Below are 18,208 nucleotides of genomic sequence, written 5' to 3'. Positions count from 1 at the left end.
AGTGCAGAATGAGGGGTTGCACTTCTGCACTGTAGTGTGATTTTTTTTTTTTTTTTTTTTTTAAAAAAAAAGCTTTTTGATAAAGATTTCTGCTGTAGACAGAGCTCTTTGTACTGAAAAGCTTAGTGAAGTCTCCAGACTCTTTGGCTGGGACTTTCAGAAGAGCGTAGGAGGTTCTGCCCCAGCGTCTGGACTCTGACAGCAGCCTGACTGGATTCTCCGGTGGAATACTCTTCCTGAGGAAGATGCATGAATCCCTGCAGTGGATCATATGTCTATCCTCTCCACAGGGGTGTTTTTTCTGGCCCTGACACTGCAGATTCTTGAATAGGTACCTCTCTGTAATGGGCCCATATCACTGTTTCTGTGCTCTCAAATGAAGACGGAGATCTAAATTCAACATAGGTTTGCTGGCAGTAAGGCAAAGTACACCCAAAATCTTTCTGTCACTACATCTGTGTGTGGGGAGAGAGACGGGGCTGAGGTGATTTCTTAGCCTTGAAAATGGACAAGAGTTGTATGAGTGGAAGAATTGAAGAGCTCTGTAGCTTAGGGTAGGTGCTCTGCTGCCCCATCTTAAATGCCAGCTGAGGCTTCCTAGGAGTACCAGGTCTGCCCTCCCTCCTGTGTGCCCCAAGCCATCTCCAAGCTATCCTTCTGCTGGTTGGCCCATGACATCCAGTGTGTTCCTTTTCCAAAACACTTATCTCCAAATTCCAGCTTCTGCTTGCGTAGTGGGACAGCCCTGGCCTTGCTTTCTCAGCCAGGTCCGCTCAAGACGGAGGCACTTTCTGCAGAAGTGGGCGTTGGACATGGAGTTGTCTGGCTTCTGGAACTCCTAACTTTGTTGAATAAGATTGAAAAAGAAAGTGTGACTGTAAGCATTTTGATGACCAGTTCAGGACCAGCTGTTGGCTAACTTCCTCATGTTGATTGCAAAATGCATTTTGAGAAAATAAGGGCGTAAAGAGAAAAACAGACAAAAAGGTGATTTTGTTAGGCTTAACTCTGTGTGTGTGGACCCTGTAGACTTGCTATCTGTTGATGATCATTCTTTCTTTATCCACAGGCAGCTATTCTCTCTCCATAAGAGACTATGACCCACAGCATGGCGATGTCATTAAGCACTACAAAATTAGAAGTCTAGACAATGGAGGATTTTACATCTCTCCAAGAATAACTTTTCCCACTATCAATGATATGATCAAACATTATCAAAGTAAGTTAAATCGGTTAGTGAATTACTTAATAGAATACAGCTGTTATTTCCTGTGAAGGAAAATAAAAGCTTTCTTGTTTTGTTTCAAACCTTTTCATCTTTTTTTTTCTTCTTTTTTTTTTTTTTTCCCTAAATAACCCAGGCATGCATGTTATCAAAGATAAAATAAAACTGGTCGGAACCCAAGTAACGTTGTTATCATAATCAGACCTAATGCTGCTTGCTCTGTGGCATACTATTGTGAAATAAAGAATAGCTTAATAAAACACCTCATCAAAGTTATGACGATTTGAAGCTATAGTAAGAATTGCCTGCATTGTAAATAAATTAAGTCTATATTTGAGAGTAAATTTGTATTCACAACTAGCAGAAATACTTACAGACTTGTGAGTGTCTTCTGGTATCTGGTGTTAAGTGTGGAAATGTTTTTATTTTTCCTATAAATTTATTTATGTATTGTTAATGGTGTTTTGAAGGAAGCAAAATTCCATTGACTTCAAAGAAAGAAAATTGCACCCACACAGAGTGTATACATATATTATTAAAAAAAAAAAAAGAAAAAAAAGGAAAAAAAAAAGAAAAAAAAAAGAGGAGGGGAGGAACAAGCTTCTACCTATGTTTTAGCTACAAAAGTGACTTTTCATTCTGTATACCCTCCTGGTGAATGGCTCCAAAATGTGAAGTTTTTTAGTCTTGTAACTGGGAAGACAGAGAAGATGGAATATGTAGGACAGAAAATCACACAGTGATTTTTCAAATCCATGCTGAGGACTTGGCCATGGCATTTCTCTGAGTTGTTAGACATGTGTGGTAGTTCTTTGGCACAGCTGAAAAACCTGAGAATTATTCAACATTTGTATTAAAGTTATAGCTGGTCAGTGTCTGGAGAAAAAATAATGATGACCTACTTATGCTTGCATGCACATGTGTCTGAACCACGCTGCAAGAAAATGTAATGACAAATTCAGAATACAGTTCCCAAGCCTGACTACAGTGTGTATCTTCATCAACATACTGTCAGTAATTAGGTCTTATATTATATTTATTTGGTACAAATTGTACTAAAATCCCTTAATAATCTGATGGTAACCAGATGCATGTGACACTTCTTTATTAGATTTGTTTACAAAATTTCAGTTCAGAGGTGCTTAAAGTTACGTGAAAGCACCAGAAAGGTTACATTTTCATCAATGCATCTGATTATTTTGAACATTATTTTGAGCTACTTAGTGCACACCTGCAATGAAGTAATGTTTGTCTCGAGTCATGAAGCACAGAAGTGTAACGGATTTTGTATTTTGTTTTTCCTTTGCAAACCAGAGCAATCGGATGGCTTATGCAGAAAGCTGGAAAAAGCTTGTATTAGTCCCAAGCCTCAAAAACCATGGGATAAAGATGCATGGGAAATTCCACGGGAATCGATTAAATTAGTGAAGAAACTTGGAGCTGGTCAGTTTGGAGAAGTCTGGATGGGTAAGTTTATTCCTTTGCAACGAGTATTTAAGTCTGCTGAAAGTAGTGTCATTTCAGAGTCATTCAGAAAAATAGTGGGCATGAACCTGGTCCGATATACTTGTAAAACAGCTCAATCAGGCCCAGAATATACCTTCTCATGAAGAGAGAGTGTTTGTGAGGGGGAAGATACCTGACAGAGATTTGGAACAAATCCTTTCGTGTCTTTTAAAGGAAAAAAATAGTGAGTAAGCACTGTAATTTAGAAGGTCAAAGGCAATAGGGGGTTTTTTGGTTCTGTTTGAGGGGGAAGTAGAAGGTTGTAGTAAGATGTCACTCTCAATTCTCAAGATCAATGAGCCTCTCAGAACTTTATTTCAAATCAGGAAGTGGTAAAGAACATGAAATAAAAAGAAATCGGGTCTTTTAGTGAATTATGCATAGAGTTTTCATTGTCTGTTGGTAAAGAAGACGCTGTGATGTAATGCATGGGAATGCCGCATTGGGTGAAAAAAGGGGACACTTAATCCAAGATTATTGTCTGCCAGCTTGTTGCTCAGAAAGTAGGTAACTTATGTAGTAAGAAGATTAGAAATTGATCACCCCCTACCTTGAATTATCATGCAAGTCCCCAATGATGAAAGTGTCATAAGACTTACAAGTTGTAAACATTAATACATAACCTGTCAAAAAATTATAGCGTTAATTATTATAACCATAATTAGATTTGATTGCTTATAAATTCTATTTTCTCAGCCTCAGTGACTTCCTCTGGCAAGGGCCTATGAGCAGTATCTGATCACATTCTGTAAAAATGATGTAATCCTCTTGCTTTTTAAATCCTGCTTATTCAGGCATCTGAGTGTTCTTTTGGGTTCTGTAGTGCATGTTCTGTGTACTGCTATTCATACTTACACACTTGGTACCAGTTACCGTCTTATTTTGAGGTAAGCTATACCTTCTTCCCAAAGTCTTCATTAGGATGTTTTTTCAGGCCAAATCATTCTCTTAGCCCATCCCTGAATCTCCTTTTTGGACAATATATTTAAATAGTAATAAAATTGTTACAGTTATCATAATAATTGATGATTATGATGATTATTATTATTATTATTAAGCAAGATTCTATAGGCAGGGCATTTCTGAGCAATGTAAATATGTATCCCAAAGCTTCCTAGAAGACACAAAGCTATGAAGGGGTCTCAGATGGCCCACAGGAGTGCAGCAGTCTGACAGGAATGTCGTTGCTTTGAAGAGATGCTCTCATTTAGAAAAGTAAAGCAGAGTGGTGCTGTTTGAGTGGCAAATTCCACGCACAACTACAGTGTCAGTCAGAAAGCTCTAACTCGATCTTTTGATATAAATCATGTAAAAAATGCAAGCAACACCTCTATAATATAATGTGGCCAAATTCAGCCTTTTATCTGCCTTCATGAGAAAAGGCTTAAGAAACCCTCTAGCTATGATATAGGTGAGTGACAATTTACATACCAGTTAAGACAAGTGTCTGCCCTTGTGCAGGTTTTTTTCTGTCTAACAAACCAGGGCAAGAAATGTTTAACTGACACTGAAATGCTCTGAAAGACTTTGTCGCAGAAGGTAATCACCTGCTTGAAATTGTAGATCATTTTGGGAAGTGACTACTTCTGCACACACACACACACACAAAGGCATAAAACTTTAAAAGGGTGTTTCTGGTTCAAGATGTTTCCTCTTGTTTGTGTCATTATTTTAACATCTAAATTGGGCCTAACCCCTGCATCTGAATTGCTGCACTGTGAGAAAAATTAATGTACTGTGAAAACGATTGCTGTGTTTCCTCTTCTCTGCTTTCTTTCTGAAGCGAGAGAAGCTGATTTGCATGGCGCAGCTCCTCTCGCATCAGGAGCGCAGTTAATCTTAAAACCAGGGAAGTTCAAGCTGGAAAAGACGTATAAGGTCAGCTGTGCAGTGCAGGGTATCAACAAATACTGTGTATCATAACGATGACCAACCAGGGGCGTCAGGAGTTATGTAGAGGTACTGAGAAATAACCTAGCTGTTACGCTCTCCTGATTAGAGAGCTCGTTGTTACGTCTCTCCTCATACAGAACAAAATTATTTTTAAGCCATGGTGTGAATTAAAGAGAAATATTATTCCGTGGTTTAATTACTAAATAAGTAATTACTTACTAATTACTAATTACTAATATCTTCTTGATAAAGGGTACCTAGAATTGTGGTTTCAGAGGGAACAGTGACCTGTTCAGAGGAACTGGGCTCCCAAGTAAAGAGAGATCCAGAGCTACTGGAGAGAGTCCAGTGAAGGGCCGCAAAGATGATTCGGGGACTGGAGCATCTCTCTTGTGAGGGAAGGCTGAGAGAGCTGGGACTGTTCAGCCTGGAGGAGAGAAGGCTCAGGGGGATCCCATCACTATGTACAAATATTGAAGGGAAGGTGCAAATAAGACAGAGCCAGACTCTCTCAAAACCAGAGGCAATGGGCACAAACTGAAACACAGGAGGTTTCCTCTGAACATCAGGAAACGCTTTTTCACCATGAAAGTGACTGAGCACTGGCACAGGTTGCCCAGGGAGGTTGTGGAGTCTCCATCCTTGGAGATATTAAAAAAACAACTGGACACAGTGCTGGACAACCGGCTCTAGGTGATGGCCCTGCTTGATCAGGAGGGTTGGACCAGATGCCCTCCAGAGGTCTCTTCCAACCTCAGTCTTCTGTGATTCTGTGATATATGGGAAGATAGAGATAATACTGTTAACTGCAATGGGAAGATTTGCCATTGTTCTTTTATAGTCTTCTTTTTAGTTCATCCATAAGTACTCTTTTGGCTTCCAGGTTGACTTCTTCCTCTTGCACAATTTGGAGGAAGTTAGCCTATGTTATGGGAGGACTAAGAAAAGCCTAGGAGCAAAAAGCAGACCCCCATATGCCCCAAGCACTTGGCTGTGCTACTTCTGAATGAACCTGTGCAGAGAATCTTTGTCACTAATAAAGTGGGCAGGTGAATCTCTGAAACTCTGAAGAGTCTCTTTTACTCAGAGAAAACTTGCTATAAAGGACCATTGATTTCCCAGTTTTGTCTATCACTGCAAGTGCATTTAATTTCTTGCTTCTGTACAGCTATGTGTAATTTAATACATTTTGTAAAGACACTCTGTTTTTAGGCTACCAGGTTGGTGTTTATGTGTGTGTTTGGGCCATTAGCTGTGCTGACATGATAGATGAAAACAGCGTGGCAGAGTTGTGTTCACAGTTTATGCACTGCACGATGGAAGCAGTTAGAAAGCTGCAGCCTGTGCTTTCTGCCCTCACACTTAATGGGCTGTATGGAGATGAGCTAGAGATGGAGCTACTGTTGCATTGCTCTGCTCTTCAGCTGACCGATGCCTGTAGTTGAAGGAGGAGTGATGTGCTGACATGCACTAGGATGTGGAGAAGCTGCTGCTGTTCCTCAGTCTCTTCCTCAGCGAGCTTCTCAGAAATACTGTACCTCCTGCAATCGTAACAGCCTGAGACATTATCTGACTTCTAACAGTGTCATACCTCCGTAGCTCAAACACGTTGTTGGCAGTATACCCTTACAGGGAATTACTGTGAAGGCAGAGGAAGGAGAAAGCTACATCTTGTAGGCTTGTTCACAAAGTTGTTCGTCTTTAGTCCTGGACATCTGATAGGCTTGACCTCATTACTATCTGTTATAAGTTCATATCATAGCTTGGCCTGATTAAGCTCATGCAAGAATTTGGTGGCAACCTGGCTGTCCAAGATACTACTCTGTCAAAATAGTCATAATCAACTCCAAAATAAAGACATGAAACATTAAAAAATTTTGGAGGATTCTACTCTAACAGATAGAGAAGAACATGGCCTTCCCTCGTGGCATTCCTCAGACTTGCGTACTATTGCTTGCATCACATTTAATTTTTACAAAAGCCTAAACTGCAGGGAGACTTGCTTCCTGCCATGGTATGAAAGGGTTTTTTGACCATGGAGTTCAGTGCATCTGGGCACCTTCTTTAGTGATGTGATGAACCAGAGTAGCGCCGCAAGAGCAGGGTCTATGTTTTATGTATCTTTGTTCCTAGTGTGCCCTGATATGATGTGAACCATAATGTTCTGTGGTATTAATAATCCATGAAGAGAATTCTCAAGCAAGGCAAAGAGACAACTTTACAAGCCAAATGGAACCATTATGGTGTATTTTATTGATGAGGCACGTTTTGCTTGCATCTCAGGTGTAAAAGATTCTCTCATTCAGTAACCCCCAAATTAGAATGTAAGTAATACGCATTCTGGAGGTGTATTTTCTTATGCAGCTGTTAGAAAAATCAGTGTGCAGAAATGCTGTTATTGAAATAAAAGACATTTAAAATGAACCAAAAAAACTTGCTGGTACATCTCATCAGTATCAGAAATGGATTTTTACAGTACATACATAAGCTGAATGTTAGTTGCAAACAATCTGAATTGTGTGTCAGATATTCTAGATGTAAGCAAGAATTTCATTGCTTATCTATCTTTTTGAATTCATGTTTAGGTAGCCAACTGACCATATGGTCATTCATATCATACGGCAAGGAATACCGTGACACAGCAAGTGCTGGGTTTACACCCGGAGCCAGGTTCAGTGCAGCCAAGGCAGACGTTAGCGAAGGGTTCAGAGCCCCAGGTACCGTACGAAGCAGGGGCGATGCAGTGCTGTAACCACCCCTTCCGACAGCTCCCTGTGCGTCACTGAAATCCTTCAGTGATGCAGACTGAACATTAAATTTGGTATCATTCACTGAAACACTTTGAGGTCACCAGTTTTCCCTCTGCCTGCACAAAGGCTGCAGTTTCTTACCTGTACAGCGAGAGTGCACCTGCAAAGCAGAAAATCTGTATGGAAACTACCACAGAGGTTCTCACGGTAATGATAAGTGACCTGACATGAGGACTAGGACTTTTTTAAGACAGGGTGGTACAGATGCATACTAAAAAGGTGCTGCCTGCTGCAGGCCTGTCTAGCCTCATATCCTAATATAATCTTCCCCTTCAGGGGTGCCGTGTTCTTACTCTGCTACTTCTGACTCAGAGATGATGGGAGCTTTCTCCCAGATGGCGAGGTGGCATCTGCTTAGCTGAGTGGTACAGACTCATGTTCTGTGAGGGTTCAGTTCTGCTGTGGTCCTCAGCCCAAATCAAGCTAACAGTGGTTTTGCTTGTAATGGGTGAGGGAAAGAGGTGAGAATTCCAGTTTTGCCAAACTGTCAAGGGTCTATTTTTTACAGATGCCATTGTGTGGGCTCATAGAATTCACGACAACATTTCCTCAGTGTTTTGGTGTCCTATCCCTCCCAATACCTGACGGAATAAATGAACTTGAAAGAGATCAGGATCAAATGCCCCTACTGATCTCATCAGCTAATTTGTTTTGTGTGTTACCGCCGGAGGTTTTTCCGGCAGAACACCTCAGCACCGCTCAGGTGTTGTTGCCATGTAGACTTTCTGTAACTAGAACCCGAGATTGATGGATCTCTTTAGTGAATGTAAAATACTGTTATATAGTTAATGTTAAGTGTGTTGGTCACAATTGCTTCACAGAAATAGTGATATTAATTAACATGTTTATTATTAATTAGTATGTTCATTAGAATATTCAACAAATTGGGAGTGGTACTAGTGCTCTGCTTTATGTTATGTGATGGAATAGTAGAAATGACACAAATAAGCTTTCTTCCTCTTAAGCAGAAAGAGATGTATTTAACGTCTGGTTTTCTGATGGATATACCTTTTATACCTAAGCTTTAACAGCAGAATTTGACTTCTAGTTGTAATTTGTTATTATTTGATCATCCAGAGGCATATCATTGTTATGCTTTAACCTGACCATGGTTGGAAAAATATATTTAATAATCATGGAGGTGAATAATTTGAGATAGTGGCTTTTCTACAGTGATGATCCTTCTTTACGAAAGGTGATGGAAGATGCAGTAGTTAGAGTAATCGCTTAAGACCTGGAAATTAGTTCCTTGCTTTGCCACTGATTTCTTATGTTAAGATGATAAATAGTATAAGGAAATTGTGGGCTCGGTTATCCATTGTGGTAATACTGTCTGGATTGTTGCTGAATAAGGAAATGAGGCTATTTCATTGAGTCATGAAAGTTTTACGTCTTCTGAGAAATATTTTCGCAATGTTGAAATGGATATGGTGGGGAACAAAAGGCTGGGGTTTGAAATTACTGAAGCATTCTGTAAAGCTGAAATGTTGGGAAGAAGTTGTATTTATATCGCCCCCCTTCATCACCACCGCCCCACCCCCCGCCTTCTTTTCTTTGTCAAATTAAATGACTTCACAAGATAAACTTTAGGATCAGTGCTTGCTACTCGCTTGGTTTTTTTAATGGCATTTTAACATTTATTTAATGTTTGGAAAACATTAAAGCAGAAAATAATTCACTGCTTTTCTTTTTATTGATAGTTGCTTTTTATATAATTAGACTATTACATTAGAAGTTTTGATAAACAGAAATGAAACAGCCACAGTCTATTCCACTCTTGGCATGGGTTACATGATAAGAAGTTATCACGTTGTGAATCTTGCTCTGAACGCTGCAGCACTGCTATCCTGGCAGCGTATCTTTGTTGGTCCTGAGAACACTCATCCGATTGCACTTACCCGTAATGCTCCAGTTTGAGTACCGAGGGTAACAGAAAGGATTACAAGCATGAGACTGTCATGCATAAAATGGTTATAATCATGGTATTTAAAGATGCTGCAGAATCTTGCAAGCAATCCGTGGATATTAGATTCTGAGACAATTCATGTGGACATTCAGTAAAACATGTCTTGACTGAATATTTTATGGGCTACTTGTAAATGAAAACGTGGTATGAAGCAAGATAATTTGCTTTCTTTATCTGTTTTTTTTCAGATAACCAATTTCAAAACATAGGGAATGGATTATTTTTCACTGCAATGTTGTATCAATTGCAAAATAAAAAGGAATTCTAGTGCAAATATTTGTGCTACATCTGGCACTTGCTCTCAGGGTCTTAGCTATTACCGGAATCCAACCTCACGTGCTTTACAAATTCCTACTAGTCGGGGCGCTGTGCGGCACAGGGTGACTTCAAGTGCACTGATTGTATTCCCTCCTTTTAGGTTACTATCATAATAGTACGAAAGTGGCTGTGAAGACTCTGAAGCCGGGAACCATGTCTGTGCAAGCCTTCCTGGAGGAAGCCAACCTCATGAAAACACTTCAGCATGATAAGCTCGTTAGGCTTTATGCTGTAGTGACCAAAGAAGAACCCATATATATTATAACAGAATTCATGGCTAAAGGTGAGAATGACATTGGATCTGCAAGCGATGTTTTAGTAAACTCTTCTACTGCTCCTAAATCAGTCACCTTTATTTAAAAAGGGAGGAATAAAAAGTAAGAACTTGGGATTTTAGTGTTATTCATTTGAATGCTCTGATATAAAGTGAAGGAGGACTGAGGATTTAATTTTATGATTTGTTTGTGCTTTTGTGTAATAAACTATTTTTACACATTTCTTAAATGTAGCATTTTTGTTTCAAATGCAGAACATAACCCCCAAAATAGCTCTGGTTCCCTTGGGTTCCCTACCTAACTTTTGTGTCTGGTGTCATAGCAAGGTAATTAAAACAAACCTTAAAAATTGTCTTAAGTGGCCCCTGAATTGATAAGTACTTGTGTAATAAGGTGAGTCATGAGTGGTCCTGCAAGAATGGCTGCACTACTGGAAAAAGACAATCTTTATTAGAGCATCACTACACAAAATAAGTGAGGTTTCCCTCTCAGATTGTCCTGGCTGGTAGTTTTTCTTAGTTCTGTTTTCAAGCAATTCTGCTGGTAACTTCATAAAAAAGTGTTGAGCCACTTATCTTTATGACTTGGAAAGGATTAATATGTATGATTCTCCTAGACAGCTCTCGTGATAGTCCATAGAGTAAGGTACTTTTCAAACTCAACACCACTGAACTAAGGTATGGTCTGATGGGAGTTTTCTACACCCAGGAAAAATGCAAAGCTTGGATACGCGACATATTGATCATGTAAAGAGACCAGCTTACAGTAGTCAACTTGAAAATATATCAAAACACTTCACTGCAAAAATTTTGTGATCCAGAAAATTGGGGACCTGGTGTGACCTTTATTTTGGTAATAAGTTGCACTGACTTAATCTTTCTCTGTTGTCGCAGGAAGCTTGCTCGATTTTCTGAAGAGTGATGAGGGAAGTAAATTGTTGCTTCCAAAGCTAATTGACTTCTCTGCTCAGGTAAATGTTAAGAAATATGCTCAAAATTATTTCTGTCTGAGTCTGAAACTCATGCTGGGCAACTTTATCCTAAATACTTTTTTTGCATTAAAAATTAATTCAATTTTCAGATATGTTTTGGTCTGAGTAAAGAAGGTTACTCGAAAGGAGGGAGTACATAAAAGATGTTTCAAAGGGAATATGTGAAGTTAGGCTTAGCTCTTAGATACTGCTGGTGACCTCTTAGACGGCAGTGGTACCCTGCTCTTAGATGGCAGTGGGATGCAGCCACTTTCCTTCATGGAAAGGCTGTTTTCACTTCAAGCAGCTGTGCGTTAAAAGTGTAAGTAAAAGTGTGTGAGTTTGTGCTTATGAGATTCCTTCAATGTTAATAAATGCCTCATTTTTACTTCTTAAGTTAGGGCCATTTGTCAAACTTCTTTGTTAACCTCTACAGACTATTGCCTGTTAGAAATTCTTATGTAAATTACAGTGAAATAAATGAAATCCAATCCAATGATGTTTCAGGTACTAGTATCTGATTGATGAACTGTGATGACTGTTTCAAAAGTATTGTACAAAGTTATCCTATGTCATAAATGAAAGGTGTAGAGAGAGACCCCAGGGTGATTGGTGTGTTAAAAAAGGTGCCTGGATCAAAGGTGCCTGGATCAAAGGTGCCTGGAGCCCACTGTTCCGCCTCAGATAGTTTTCAGCATTAGACATCCAGGGAGGCATATAAGAAAATAGGGTAAGAAAATAAGGTAAGCTTTTGCAAGTTGCAGTTCATGTTACTGATAGGTAATGAAGGCATTTCTGGTAGGTTATTGTTTCACTGACCTTTTTGGGTTTTTATTATGCATTAGAGTTTACGACTGTTGTACCCTATTACAATAACTTGTTACAATTCATGAAGAAAGACGAGAAAACTTCCAAAAGACATAATAAAACATTAGGGATTTGTACCAAAAATTCACTATAAGAATATTATATAACTGTTTTATATAACAATTGCTATATAAATAAATATAAAATTAGATATTAGGAAGCATTTCTTTACCAAGAGGGTGGTCAAACGCTGGAACAGGCTTCCTAGGGAGGTGGGTGATGCCCCAAGCCTGTCAGTGTTTAAAAGGTATTTGGACAATGCCCTTAACAACATGCTTTAACTCTTGGTTAAAGTGGCCTGAAGTGGTCAAGCAGTTGGACTAGGTGATTGTTGGAGGTCGTTTCCAACTGCAACTCTTCTATGTTATATTAGATATCACGTATTTTTATACAGATGTCCAATATATCAAACATAGATTTTTATTTAACATAGATTCAGTGCAGGAGCTGGTTTTGCTATAATTGGTGGCCCAGTGTAGCTATAGGCTTTCTAACTTTTCTGAACTCTTTGGATAACTTGTCCTTGAGAATTTAGTGGGGCAAAAGCTTTGTAGATGTGGAAAACCCGCTGGATCCCAGGTCACGGTCTGGAGAGATGAATAACAGTGGGCAGAAAAGAAAATGTAGCTTTGAAAATAGCGTGTAAAGTTCAAGGGAGAGAAGAACATTTGTGAGCAGTGATGTGAAAGGAGACGCAAGATGTGGAGAGGAAAGCACATGTGGTTTTATAGCACACCTTTTTACTGGAGCTAGGGACGTTGCTTTCATTTTAAATGAATACTGTGTTTTCAGAAATTTAAGGCTTAAGAAGCTTTATGAACTAGAAAGCACCTCTGTGTACAACTTGGGTAAATAACTTCCAAGATGACAGGGGTCAGACATTATCATTCACAAAGCTTTGAAGGTCGAGTCACTTGAAATGGACTTCACTTGTCACCCCAATCTGACAGCAATCTCTCGGAGCCGGTTCCTGCACTTGGCCGCGGAGGCCAGGACCCTGTGCAGCACAGGTGTTAGGAGAAGGTCCTCTCTTCACCTAAGGTGTAGGCTATTGACAGAAATTCCTGAGATCGAGCCACGCATTGGGTTGCAGAGTGATCATAAAGGTATGTTCAGGAGGCCTCTTTTAGGATTCCCAGCTGCAGCCCAAACAAAACTTTGGAACAGAGATACCAGGATTTTTCACATGGAAAGAATTTGTAAGTTTTTTGAGCACATTTGTAAAGAGCCCTTGCTGCCACAGGACTGCGCAGCATAGACTTGCAGGCTGCATGTGGTTCTCAGACTAGAGATTTCCCTCTGACCAACACAGATGTTCCACTGGTCTTCTCTAACTCTGACGGTCTGAATGTTAATTGATGGGTCTTTAGGACAAAAGATAGACAAAAATATTTTCAAACTCTGTTGACCTACTGTTAAGGTAATGGTAATTTTATTGCAGACCTGTGGGTCATACTTTTCCAGAATGTAGGCTGTATATAAAGGAGAACATAAAATGTGTCTAGTATTTTTGGTATGAGTCTGGTTTGTATAAATGGAACACTAACTTATTCTTACAGTAGTGATGTTAACCTTTTTGTACAGCCTAAGGAGAAAGAAATTTGGAGAGCTGTGTTTCAGAAGAGGTTTAAAAAAAAAAAAAGTGAGGAAGGAAGCTCATGGTGAACTACTTAAATAAGATCAGGCATATTTTTTTGCTTTGATGGACATACACTTGAGCTCTTCATGACTGTCTAATCACACCATTCTAGCAAGGCAGTTTACCAGACTATCCCAGCTTCTCAGAAAGACTGAAAATGCAACAAATGGTAGCTGAGGGTTGGCATATTTTTTTCCCTCATGCATCTACGATGTTGCACGGGGCTGGCCTGCTCCCAGCTGTGCTACACAGCTGTCTGGCTCGCATCCACACGTGTGCACATAAGGCATCTTTTGCAACAAAAATTGCTGGAAGAACCAAACTCATTGCAGGAGGGTATGCTAGCAATGGACTTGTGATACAGCATGAAGAAAACAGGCAAGAAGAGATTTCACTTAGTATGTTGCCTTCTTATCCAGAGGAATTGCCTTTGCCCCCTTACAATGACCTTGTCAGATAAGGAGGGACTGGGAATTGGAGAATGGGAGAGGAGGATGTAGTCTGTGACTATCAAATAGCTGAAGAATGTAGTGCAGGTGGTTGAACGTGAACCACCAGCGGAAGCCAATTTTCCAAGCGGTGCTGAAGAGCGCTGTGGGTTTGTGTTTGCATTGCCAGACTGCTGTTAGTGCTCCACGCACTGACTTCGTAACACCTTTGCTTTGAACAGTCTTGAAAGAAATGTACGTTTACAAGGGCTCAGACTGCTCCCCCAGGTGAAATGAACACCTTTTAAAAAGATAGCATTTTTCAAGCAAGTAATCAAATATAGTCCTACTCTGCTATACTGATATTGCTGGTTTGTTAGCTTAACATCCACACTCACTGCCATTTTTGGCAACGACAGCGGAGTGCTGGGGACAGACATTTTAATAGGGCCTGTAGTGATAGGACAAGGAGTAATGGTTTTAAACTTTTTACTTTAAAAAGGGTGTACTCAAACTAGATATAAGGAAAAAATGTTTTATGATGAGGGTGGTGAGGCACTGGAACAGGTTGCCCAGAGAAGTTGTAGATGCCCCATCCCTGGAAACATTCAAGGACAGGTTGGATGGGGCTCTGAACAACCTGATGTGGTTGAAGATATTCCTGCTCGTTGCAGGGGGGTTGGACTAGATGACCTTTAAAGGTCCCTTCCAACGCAAACCATTCTATGATTCTGTGATTCTGCTTAGTTACACTTACATCTAGTGACTACTTTAGCATACAGCTGTAGATTCAGAATTTTATGGGCTTTTTTGCTGTACTAACAATCACAATATATGAAATCAGGCTTCTGGAAAACGTGGCAAGAAAATGCTTGCTAGGAAGGTGGTTCAGCTCAGTTTCTAAAGCAATCTGCCCTCTGAAAAAGCTGAAGTTTCTCTTTTGTGATGCAATTAGTGTATAGTATGGGCTGGGGAAATCTAGTGTTAACTGTGCCCTGGTAAAGATGATTTTGGCCACTAGAGATGTATGCTAGAAGTCTCTGAAAGGAGTGTGTTTTAAAGGAAGCTTAGTTTTGCAAACGTATCTTCAAGCACGTACTACCTGCTTTAGTACAGAACAGAGCTGTGGCATCTCCCGTAGAAGTCAGCAGAATTGCTAGTACGTCAGACACACCAGAAACAGCCAGGAAAGCAAAAGATGAGCCTGCTTCTCTGCCTGCGTGACCGCTGCTGGTGCGTTCGGCTGGTCTCGCAGCTGCCACACGTCTGGCAGGCGTTAGCTGACATGGTTGACAAGCGGTTCCCCTTCCTGGCCCCCCTGCCCGTCAGCTCAGCCAGCGGGCTCGGGGAACCCAAAGGTGCTGGTGGTTCCCAGTTAGGAGTTGGAGGGTAAGGCAAATTTTGTTGCTTTGTCCATGAGCTGCACTGCCAAGTCTTGCCAATGCAGCAGGCCAAGACAGTCCGCGTGGACGTTGCCCATATTTCCCTCGGTCATCTACAGGCGACAGCCTCGCTCCTTCAGCAGTAAAGCGACTGCAAACTCTGGATTTTACCAGTTGTTTTTTGTCTTGCCTCAGAGGCACTTTATCCAAAGAGCTCCCGATTCTTTGTTTCACAGTTCTTGAAATCATACCTGCTTTTGTTTGATGGGAGCTGCTGAAAACGTACGACGCAAATTCAGTGAACCTTTTGCGTGTGTAAACTCTTCCTGCTTCTTATGCAAATCCTTATCTACCATGTAGCACACATACGCATGGTGGCTGTGGTTAGGAAAATGATATCAGTTGTTACCGAACATACGTCATACCTTTTCAAACTGGTCAAAGCTTTGTCACAAAAGCAGTCTGTCCTCTTTCCCGTGCAACGCCAATACTTTCATTAATTGTTCTATGTTCTACAACTTCATTGGCAACTCTTATCCTCTTCTTTCTGCCTTCTAAGGCGACAAATTAAAATTATAATAGACTTAGAATAAAATTAATAGAGATTTTTGATGCAGTCCTTTAATCCTTCCCTCTTCCCTCTGTTTTAAGGGAAAGTCCTAAATCAGAATTAATATTAAATTTTATTTGGCATTGGGAGATTTCCATTGCAGTCTCGCCATATTCCTTTTCAGGTTTCTTTCATTTTTAATGATACTCTCTAATGTTCCAGTGCATAATTATATATGTTACTTTAATAATCTTTTTGTTTTCTCTGTGGGTCTGCTTTGACTACATAGCTGCTTGACTGGAGCAAGAGGAATACATTTTTGCAGCCTTTCCTGACTTCACCTTTAGGATAAGTACTGCTGCAAACTGAAAATTGGTATTACACTGATATATCACTTGAAGATTAAAATGTGACTATTTCACCACAGTTTTCAGTTGCCAGATACAAAGGGTCTACATCGTCCTCAGAGAGAGTGAGTCACGTGAAGATGAACTCTCTTTTTGAAAACTGTGATCAAGAAGTATATTTTATTTTATTATGCCTCTGGACATTGTTGAAAGGAACCTGGGTTTGGTTAATTCAAGACCAAAGACAGTCTTGTCCAGATCAATAACATGTGTTTTTGGTTCAAACCTTTCAAAACTTCAGACTGTTTTTAATGAGGCTTTTGCCTAGGAACCGAGAATTACCAAATTGAAGGCAGTGTGAAACTCAGGATATGCTGCATTATTTCCTCTGCTTAAACTTCACCAGCAGGATGCTCCCTCCCACCCCAAGTGCTTTGCACTCATTTCCAGTCTGGTTTTCAGGCTGCTTTACCTGCTTTGGCAAGAGCATCCCACCGAGCCCTGGGCCTGAGCTGGTGGGCAGCCGAGAGCAGCTCTGAGGTCACTGTCCCCTACTCGCCCAGCAAAGGATGAGGGATGTGGCCAAGATGTCCTCTTCACGGCTGGACCCTCAGGGGCAGCATCCCAGCCCTGGGGAGTGAGAGCAGCAGTTCAGCCCCGCTTGTCTCACAGGCAGCAGCAATACAGAGGGAATTTCGAAGCTGCCTTTATGCACGAGTCCCTGCCTGCCACTGCCTGCGGTTTCACGTCTAGTTTTATAGTACGGATCCTGAAATGAGTAAAAAGCCACATCTGTCAATACAAAGGGAAATCTTTTAACAGTATACCTAAACCATCTCTAAGTAATCATTTCTATGTGATTTTGGTTTAAAATCATAGATAAAATAGGAATTGAGAGGATTAGGGAGGTTCTTAGCCTAGTAGTTTCTCATTATTTTGGAAATTGTAGGTCACCCCCTTTTGTTTTTTTCCCCAGAGTTGTCTTCATTTATAATCAAATAAAAACTAGGCTCAACTTTGAATAGATTCACCACTTATGTTTTTTCCCCATTTTGCTTGCCCTGCTTTGCAGGCAAGTGAGGATGCGTGAGTTTGGATTTATCAATAGTTTTAAGGTGTCTCATAAGGCACCTATGTCCACAAAAACTGTCCTAACCCAGTTCTTTCCCTTTTCCACCCTGTGTTCTTACCTCTTTGTCATTCACATTAACCACATGTGCATCCTTGGCCCTTTCAGTGGAGATTGAAGCAAAGGCAGGCATTTAAAAACTTCTCTGTAGCATTTGCACGTAGTCTTCTCCATCATTTAATTTAATCATTCATTTAATGTGAACGTTTTCCTTGGTCTTATGCACCTCTAGTTTCCCTGTTTATACTTACTATTTGTAGCACTTTTTGTGGGTGAGCTCTTCTGATTTTTGGTTTTTTTCTTATGTTTTGTAATTTGACTTTATAATTTTCAGGTGTTTCTGACCATGTAAGATTTGGCCAAATCAATCATCTACTAAAGGTCTTGGGAGTCTGGGGAGGTCCCTGCTGACTGGAAGCTACCCACTGTTACATATAGGGTGTGAGGGAAGACTCAGGAAACTACAGATCTGTTGGTCTAACCTTAGTTCCTGGAAAAATTATGGAGAAGATTATACTGAGTGCTGTTGAAAGGCATTTACAGAATAATGCAATCATCAGGCACAGTCAACATGGGTTCACAAAGGGAAAGCCCTGTTTAACTCATTTGATGTCCTTCTATGATAAGGTCACCTGCAGGTGAGGGAAGGTGGTGGATGTAGTTTTTCTGGATTTTAGTAAGGCTTTTAATACTGTCCTTCACAGTATCCTTCTGGACAAGTTGTCCCTCTGTGGGACAAGCAGGTTCACAGTGCACTGCGTGAAGAACTGGCTGAAGGGCAGAGCTCAAAGGGTTGTAGTGAATGGGGCTGCATCTGGCTGGCGACAGGTCACCAGCGGTGTTCCTCAGGGTTCAGTCCTAGGGCCAGGCCTGTTCAATATATTTATCAATGGGCTGGATGCA

The 18,208-nt window shown here is 40.5% G+C and overlaps 1 protein-coding gene across 8 annotated transcripts in view; it reads left to right on the top strand.

The window, feature by feature from the left end:
* Positions 1-18,208, top strand: part of LYN (LYN proto-oncogene, Src family tyrosine kinase) — a 56,648-nt gene that overhangs the window by 24,778 nt on the left and 13,662 nt on the right. For all 8 annotated transcript variants that reach the window (XM_075744078.1, XM_075744072.1, XM_075744076.1 and 5 more), the window contains 4 exons: positions 1,070-1,219; positions 2,540-2,692; positions 9,819-10,001; positions 10,887-10,963. In XM_075744078.1, the coding sequence (XP_075600193.1) occupies positions 1,070-1,219; positions 2,540-2,692; positions 9,819-10,001; positions 10,887-10,963 (563 nt within the window). The remainder of the gene's footprint in view (positions 1-1,069; positions 1,220-2,539; positions 2,693-9,818; positions 10,002-10,886; positions 10,964-18,208) is intronic.

This window comes from Balearica regulorum, chromosome 2 (genome assembly GCF_011004875.1).
Source record: "Balearica regulorum gibbericeps isolate bBalReg1 chromosome 2, bBalReg1.pri, whole genome shotgun sequence".
Lineage (NCBI taxonomy): Eukaryota > Metazoa > Chordata > Aves > Gruiformes > Gruidae > Balearica > Balearica regulorum.
Note: the sequence above shows the minus strand (reverse complement) of the source record. Positions and strands in the feature narration are given on the sequence as shown.